This window comes from Sinocyclocheilus grahami, unplaced genomic scaffold (genome assembly GCF_001515645.1).
Source record: "Sinocyclocheilus grahami isolate Dianchi unplaced genomic scaffold, SAMN03320097.WGS_v1.1 scaffold823.1, whole genome shotgun sequence".
Taxonomy (NCBI): domain Eukaryota; kingdom Metazoa; phylum Chordata; class Actinopteri; order Cypriniformes; family Cyprinidae; genus Sinocyclocheilus; species Sinocyclocheilus grahami.
Genome location: NW_015506002.1, coordinates 11,270 through 19,468, shown reverse-complemented (window position 1 = coordinate 19,468; position 8,199 = coordinate 11,270). Strand labels below are relative to the sequence as shown.

The following is an 8,199-nucleotide window of genomic DNA, read 5'->3' as shown; positions in this document are numbered from 1 at the left end:
TATCTGTAACTCTTTTCCTATCTTTAATGACATGTAAATCTGAATTTTATTCTTTCAGTTTATAATGTATTAACAACCCCCTTTTTCATTTTTTCCTGTTCTTTTTCTTTCTTTTTTATTATTGTTTATCTTTTTTATGTTAATGGTTGTATTATTCTATGTGTACTAATCTTGATTTTTGAGCATTAATAAAAAAAATTAAAAAAAAGTTACTAAGCCTCTAGTGTGGACTTAACGTTCTAATTTAAGTCAGGATTTACGAATGGCTGGTGCAACCCTACCCAGGAGTGAAAGCGAAAGTGTAATATTACTAAGCCTCCGATGAGGAGCAGCAGTGCTCTCAACACAATCCGGAAGAGACAAACAAAATCTACTTTCAGTTTGATGTAGACCTGCTCTTCCATGTTATCGAAAATGGAAAGAACAACTACAAAAAAATGATAGGCTCTAGTTTTTAAACATTTCCTGTGTAGAATGTTTTTGTGTTTTGTATTAATTTTTTTATTATTTTATCTTGGCGATGCGCAGCAAGGTAAGAACACGGTTTATTAGTTTCGGTAGACAAACACACTATAAATCGTTTTATAATAATATAAAATATAATGTAAAAATAAATTACAATTTTATTATTCCATTCCTTTTTTACTCACAATTTGTACAGTGTCCCAACTTTTTTGGAATCGGGTTTGTATTTTAGAGTTTGTTTTCAGGTTTATCCACCATTTGTCAGTCCTTTTACGTTTTGTCATTGCTTGTGTTTTATACTGTCTGTTCCTCAGAGAAACATTCCCTCCACTACAAGTTTACAGCTCTTTCCAAAGCAGACACTTTCCCAGAGTTCAGTGCTGGAGCTGTTGCTGATGGCAGACAGATCAAACACTACAGTAATGAAGAAAGAGTCTGGATTCTGACTGAAGATGACTGGACTGAAGCTCCTGAAGAACCACCTGATTCTAGAGACAGGTTCCTACATCAGTTAAACACTCTGTCAAAATGCACAGACTCTCAGTGTTCTCGTGAGTTTAATTTACACATTAATGGTCAGATATGTTATGAAACTGCATATATTAATCTACATGTATCATGAGTGTTGTTCTGTGATTGTAGAGCTCCATGTTCTTCAGAGAATGATTGGTTGTGAACTGGAGAAACTTCCTGATGGAACAGTGAGTCTGAGAGCATTTGATGAATATGGATTTGATGGAGAGGATTTTATGGTCTTTGATTCTGAAACTCTGCAGTGGATTGATAAAAACCCCAAAGCTAAAGAAACCAAAATGCATTGGGACCTTCAAACAGTGCGCAATGAACTCCTGCATCATTACCTCAAGACCTGCATGAACTGGATCTCCACCTTTAATAACACACAAAAGAGTAAGTTCTGATCGGATCCCTTTAATTAGCTAAAGTGTGAGCATGACATTAGTTCAGGAGATCATCATGTATTGAAAAATACGTAATGATGAGTTGAAAATGTAACACCGTTGAGGACACATTTAGTTGAAATGTCATTATTTGAGTGTTTGATTTAACTTTCTGGGTTTGTATCTAAAAAATGACACATCAGCAGCCCTTCACATTGTGAAACACTTTTAATTAAAAAAAATCTTTTAAGGTTGTATTCATGTATAGGGGTTACTTCTTAGGTGTAATTGTGATCATTTACACACATGAATACGTGAATGAATGTGAAGAATATAATAGCTTTACACATAAAACCAAATTCTTTGTCAAATTGTATTTGTTACTTTCATTATGATTTCTGCTGCTCCAGATTCACCGGATGTTCGTGTGTTTGCGAGGAGAACTCCTGATGATCGCAGTAAGCTGGTTCTGAGCTGTCTGGCCACTGGTTTCTACCCCCGAGATATTGAGATGAACATCAGACTGAACAGAATTAACATTGAGAGCCAAACATCTTCTGGAATCAGATCAAATGATGATGAAACCTTTCAGATCAGATCCAGTGTGGAGATCGACAGAAAAGACAAAGGATCTTATGACTGTTTGGTCATTCACAGCAGCCGGACAGAACCAGTGTCAGTAGAATGGGGTAAATATCATCATACATACAGTCTTAAGTGAATACAAGCAAAATGAGTCTTCTACATTAAAATTATGAAATGTAAATACAAGTAGGCACATTATAATTACATTGTAGCAGTAGAACATGATAATGCCGAAATGGATAAATGTTTCTGTTTACAAATGATTACAGTTAAAGTGCCTCAATTCAGTTCAACAGTTAAAATATTTATTAAAAACAACATTTGTAATATTTATGCTTTATTTATTTTGCAGATGGAACATGTTTTGACTGTGAAACAGAATTTCTATGGTTTGTTATAGCAGGAGCAGCAGTTCTAGTTCTAGTTCTAGTTCTCGCTGTGATTTGTTACTGCATCTACAAAAGGAAAAAGTCAAATGGTGAGTTATAAATATTCAGTATTAACAATGTTCATTGTTGTTTTAAGGAAAGACTCTACAGGTGAACAGGGTAAAAAAATGAACTAATAGTTGTCATCATACCTCCACAGCTGATTTATCATATTAAAGTCCGCATGAAATCAAAATGTACAATATTTATTTTGTTAGCCCACATTATAGTCTTAAGGTCAACAATTAATCCACTGTAAAAAATAGTTTGTCTTGGTAATCTTTAATCAAAATCTGATCATTTGCTTACGCTCTGGAATGGCATGCCTTCTCTGATGACGTCAGTTTGACGGCTTGGGCCATTCATAGTTTTCAGTCACGTGACTGGAGACATGGCGGGCAAAACATCTATAGATCTGCAGCACAAGCCTTTCAATTTTCCATCTGTTTCCAATCCACACATAGTTAGATCATTTAGGTCAAGGATAAAACAATAAAGCAATTTTTGGCCATTTGCAACATATAAAACACCCGGCGCACATTCTAAAACGTTTAATGTGAAAACACTTAATGTGGCTTTAAAGCAGTGTCATTAAAAGATCAAATTCGGTATGATTCATGCTTTATACAGGCAAGCAGATGAGCTCGGAATATGAACGCAGTATGCTAAATGGTGAAGTGTTTTCTTTATAATGGTTTTCTATGGGAAAACATTTAATATTAAACTTTGCGCATTGCGTTTATATTCTGGGTTCATCTGCTTGCCTGTACAAAGTATGCATCATCAAAAAGGACTTACTACATTACTACTTAAAGGGATAGTTCACCCAAAAATGAAAATTAGTCCAAGATTTAGGCAAGGCAAGACAAGTTTATTTGTATAGCACATTTCATACACAATGGTAATTCCAAGTGCTTTACATAAAAGAAAAGAAAAAAATAATCACAACAATAAAACAAGGAATTTAAAAACTTTGAAAATGATTTAAAAAATCATTTAAAATGAATTTAAAACGGTTAAGAATAGAAAACGATTATACATAAAATATAGTGCAATCAGTTCGGACATCGCACAGTGCTCATTCAATAAATGCACAGCTAAACAGATGAGTTTTGAGTCTGCATTTAAATGTGACTAATGTTTTAGCACATCTGATCTCTTCTGGAAGCTGATTCCAACTGTGGGTGGCATAATAACTAAAAGCACATTCCCCTTGTTTTGTGTGAACCCTTGGTATTTCTAACTGACTCGATCCTAATGATCTGAGTGGTCTGTTAGGTTTATATTCAGTGAGCATATCTGCTATATATTTAGGTCCTAGGCCATTGAGTGATTTATAAATGAGTAAAAGTACTTTAAAATCAATCCTAAATGTAACTGGAAGCCAGTGTAAGGACCTGAGGACTGGTGTGATATGCTCAGATTTTCTGGTTCTAGTCAGAATTCTGGCAGCAGCGTTCTGGCTGAGCTGCAGCTGTCTAATGGTCTTCTTGGGAAGGCCGGTGAGGAGACCATTACAATAGTCCACCCTGCTGGTGATAAAGGCATGAACAAGTTTCTCCAAGTCTTGACTGGAAACAAAACCTCTAATTCTTGCAATGTTTTTGAGATGATAGTATGCTGATTTAGTTACTGCTTTGACATGACTACTGAAACTAAGGTCTGTCTCCAGAATCACACCAAGATTCCTGACTTGATTTTTAGTTGTTAGACCCCTAGAGTCAAGGTATGCATTCACCTTGAGAACTTCATCTTTGTTTCCAAATGCAATGACTTCGGTTTTTTCTTTGTTTAACTGAAGAATGTTCTCGCACATCCAACTGTTAATTTCATCAATGCATTGGCAGAGGGAGTCAATGGGGCTGTAGTCATTTGGAGATAAGGCTAGGTAAATCTGGGTATCATCTGCATAGCTGTGATAGGCGATTTGGTTCTTTCTCATTATTTGACTTAGTGGGAGCATATACAGGCTAAACAAGAGCGGTGCAAGAATTGAGCCTTGTGGGACTCTGCATGTCATGGACGTCCACTTAGACTTATGCTCTCCTATACTCACATAATAACCTTTCCCTTCTAAGTATGACCTGAACCATTTGATTTACTCACCCACAAGGCATCCTAGGCATGTTTGACATTCCTCTTTCAGACGAACACATTCGGAGTTATATTCGACATTGTCCTGTCTGTTCCAATCTGTATAATTGCAGTGAATGGTGCCCCCGTTTCTGAATCTGAAAAAAAATGTATCCATCCATCATAAAACTACTCCACATGGCTCCAGGGTGTTAATAACGGCCTTCTGAAGCGAAACGATGCGTTAGTTTAACAAAAAATATAGATTCTTAAAACTTTATCAACTGTAATGTCCAGCTTCTGGTCGCTCAAGCAGGTGTTCACAACAAGGCGGTCGAGCGTATGACGTAGGCGTAACGAGTCACGAGAAAACTATGAATAGCTTGGCCAGAAAAATCCTTAACCATGTCCCTCCAAACGTTAGTTTGCTATGAATGAGAGATGAAGATGAGGAGCCAAGGAGCGCAAAAATAAAACCCCGCCCTCTATTCAATATTCCCTTTCAGTTGGAAATACGTCACTATACTGAAATAAAGTCAGCAGCAGCTTCCGGCTCACACGGACTTTAAGAATTGAAAAACTTTTTGTATTCCAATTTTACTGAAATTATATTTTGAATATGCAAATGACACACTCTAATTTAATATGAACTAATTTGCATTATTGTCCAGAACATGAATCTGAACATTGGATAAAGCCAAGTTCAGAATTCTTGTTTAATTTTGTCGACATATTAGAGGTTTTTACCGAGGGGATGTTAGATTTCTCTGTAAATCAGAAAATACTGTCATCAGCCAGAGAAAACTTACACTTAAATTTGTATTATTTAGGATGTTTTCTGTCCACTAGTCTGAAAGAAAATATGTTATGAAAGCAAAATAGCCCAAAATCTTAAAATTTACCAGTGTATGGAAAACAATGGTTTTGCCAGTAGTGTCTTGCATTAAATCTCTTGTTTTTGTATATCCTTGTTTTGACGTTTTAAAATCTACGAACTAGAGCTGGACAGTTTTGGCAGTGTATTTCTAATTTTTTTTTTTTTTTTTTAGATGTATATGTACATGTTTTCATATAATCTGTGTCTTTCTAGACTACACATACGGTCGTGATGATGGTGGAGAGAGGAACAATTTAAATTCTGAAGGTACACCAGTCCAGTTATGTTTGTTTTGGTAATGGATCTACCGACTGAACTGGGGTTAATTAACTGAGGTTGATTAGATTAAAAGAACACTGATTACACATGAAATTACACTGTGCTCTTACTTTCTGGTTCTGCAAAAAATGTAGTATGTTTTCATTTTTTGTTTTTGTTCCTTCAAACGTTTCTAACCTGTGTCACCTCTATTTTAATAAGAATACATAATTATGACAGTACCCATTTATGTTCCTTTATGCTTAGTTGAAATATGATGCTGCTTTTTTCATGTTTGACAGTTTCTTCAAAGAATCAAAAACATACCTAACATAGGTTACATGTGTAATAATAATTCTCTGTTGTTGTTTCAGGCAAATGAACGTTTGGGAGATATGAAATGACATTAAATGAACCATCTCAGGATTTATAAAAAAGAAATGCAAAGGACTGGTTTCAAACAGGTTTCCTTCTCTTTTGGATAGACATAAATATCATCAGTTGAGTCAAATGTTGACTCAAATAGCTCAGTCTTGCACTGTTACACTATTAAGGAGGTCAAAATTCCATTGAAGAATTTTATGGCCAATATGTGGCCACTTATAGCCTAGCATTTTTTAATCTCATTTAATTTAATCTCATCTTAATCTCACGCAGATTTTTTTTTTTTAATCTAAAATGTTTATTCTGACTTTAAATGTAAAATGTTTATTTTGATTAGAATTTACACATAGGTGTATACTGCAGGTGCAAATCTCTTTTGAGATGAATCTACACATATGTGTATAGATGCAAATCCTTTTTGATCTACTACAAAACTGATGTAATGTACAATACTAAAATGTGTTGTGAAGTGAAGTGACGTGTGGCCAATACTCTGAATTTCTGCTCTGCATTTAACCCATCCAAGTGCGCGCACACACACACACACACACACCATGAACACACACCCTGAGCAGTGGGCAGCCATATTGCTGCGGCGCCCGGGGAGCAGTTGGGGATTCGGTTCTTGCTCAAGTGTCTCACCTCAGTCGTGGTATTGAGGGTGGAAGAGAGCACTGGATATTCTCTCCCCCCACCGACAATTCCTGCCGGACCTGAGACTTGAACCCGTGACCTTCGGGTTACAAGTCAACTCTCTCCGACTTTTTTTTTTGTGGGTTGCGTGTCTTTCTCACCTTTTTCACCCATGATGAGTTTGCATCCCTTTTCTGCTGCTATGTAATGATGAGGCACTGGAATAAAACAACAGCACATCCTTTCTAGGTGGTTAGATCTGCAGTTACAGAGGCCAAAACTACATTTGCCACCACTGTAAGTGACAGAGGTGACTGAGTGAGTGATTGTTTAACCAGAGTCTATACATAATTTCCATGACAGAGTTCAAGATAAATCCTTTAATCTTTCTACTGGAGCTCCCAATTTGCCAGTTTTAAGTGATTATTAAACAGCAAGCACAAACTATCTGGTGCACTGAGTGTCTGAATTCACTCACTTGTTTTCATTCATTCCTTCAAGCGAACTGAATTAGTGACCTAATGTAGGGAATAGTGAGTGAGGGTAGGCCTAATCTCAGTTAGTACCTCTGTTGTAATATCGAATATTCCTCCTTGGTTGCTTCCTGTGCCTCAATTAGATTTTCATCTACAATATATGGTTACGAATGAGAAAACGTTATCTAAGGAGGTTGTTGTTCAACAATATCTAGATCAAAATTACTCTTCGATGCTCCATATCTTCACAGATGGTTCTAAAGATCCTACATCAGGAAAGTCAGCTGCAGCTGTATATATCCAAAGATTACAAGTCAACATTCAAAAAAGGATAACTAATTTTGTATCAGTCTTTACAACAGAGCTAATAGCAATGGTATTAGCTATTCAGTGGGTGGAGGAAGTTAAGCCTACTAGCGTAGTCATTTGTACAGATTCCTTGTCAGCTTTAAATAGTTTAAAAAGTGAACAACCAACATCAAGAAAGGATTTAATCTATGAAATACTTATAAATCTGCTTAGGATTCAGGAAATTGGTACCTTATGGGTACCTGCACATGTAGGAGTACTACACTCTTAAAAATAAAGGTGCTTCAAAAGGTTCTTCAAGCGATGCCATAGAAGAACCATTTTTGGTTCCACAAAGAAGCATTCAGTTAAAGAACCATCTCTTTCTTACCTTTTTATAATCTGAAGAACCTTCTTTCGCCACAAAGAAGCTTTTGTGAAGCAGAAAGGTTCTTCAGGTGTTGAAGGTTCTTTAAGGAACCATTTAGACAAAAAGGTTCTTCTATGGCATCGTGAAGCAGCTTTATTTTTAAGAGTGTAGAGAATGAAACAGTCGATAAACTGGCCAAACAAGCAATAAAACATATGAACGTTGAGGTACAAATTCCACTGAGTAAAGTAGAAATACAAGGAAGAATTAAAGAACACATGAATAAAAAGTGGCAGGAAATGTGGGACAAGGATCTAAAGGGCAGACAGCTTTACAATATCCAAAAACAAGTTGGCAAAAGGAGAGTATGCTTTAACAATAGAAAAGAAGACATAATTATTACTCAACGTTCTGGTTTACGATAGGGAAACATCAGTCAGGATTGTGTACTACATGCAGTGAA

General features: G+C 36.1%; 2 protein-coding genes across 2 annotated transcripts in view; both read left to right on the top strand.

The window, feature by feature from the left end:
- The window catches only part of LOC107562440 (zinc-alpha-2-glycoprotein-like), a gene marked incomplete at its 5' end in the record, with an annotated part of 8,222 nt that extends 1,727 nt beyond the window's left edge, over positions 1-6,495 (top strand). Inside the window, 6 exons of the mRNA XM_016247074.1 lie at positions 780-1,016; positions 1,108-1,374; positions 1,775-2,053; positions 2,302-2,427; positions 5,541-5,594; positions 5,960-6,495. Coding sequence (XP_016102560.1) covers positions 780-1,016; positions 1,108-1,374; positions 1,775-2,053; positions 2,302-2,427; positions 5,541-5,594; positions 5,960-5,967 — 971 coding nt within the window. The remainder of the gene's footprint in view (positions 1-779; positions 1,017-1,107; positions 1,375-1,774; positions 2,054-2,301; positions 2,428-5,540; positions 5,595-5,959) is intronic.
- An 834-nt stretch (positions 6,496-7,329) lies between these two features.
- The window catches only part of LOC107562425 (major histocompatibility complex class I-related gene protein-like), a gene marked incomplete at its 3' end in the record, with an annotated part of 6,448 nt that continues 5,578 nt past the window's right edge, over positions 7,330-8,199 (top strand). The window contains exon 1 of the mRNA XM_016247059.1: positions 7,330-7,357. Within this exon, the coding sequence (XP_016102545.1) occupies positions 7,330-7,357 (28 nt within the window). The remainder of the gene's footprint in view (positions 7,358-8,199) is intronic.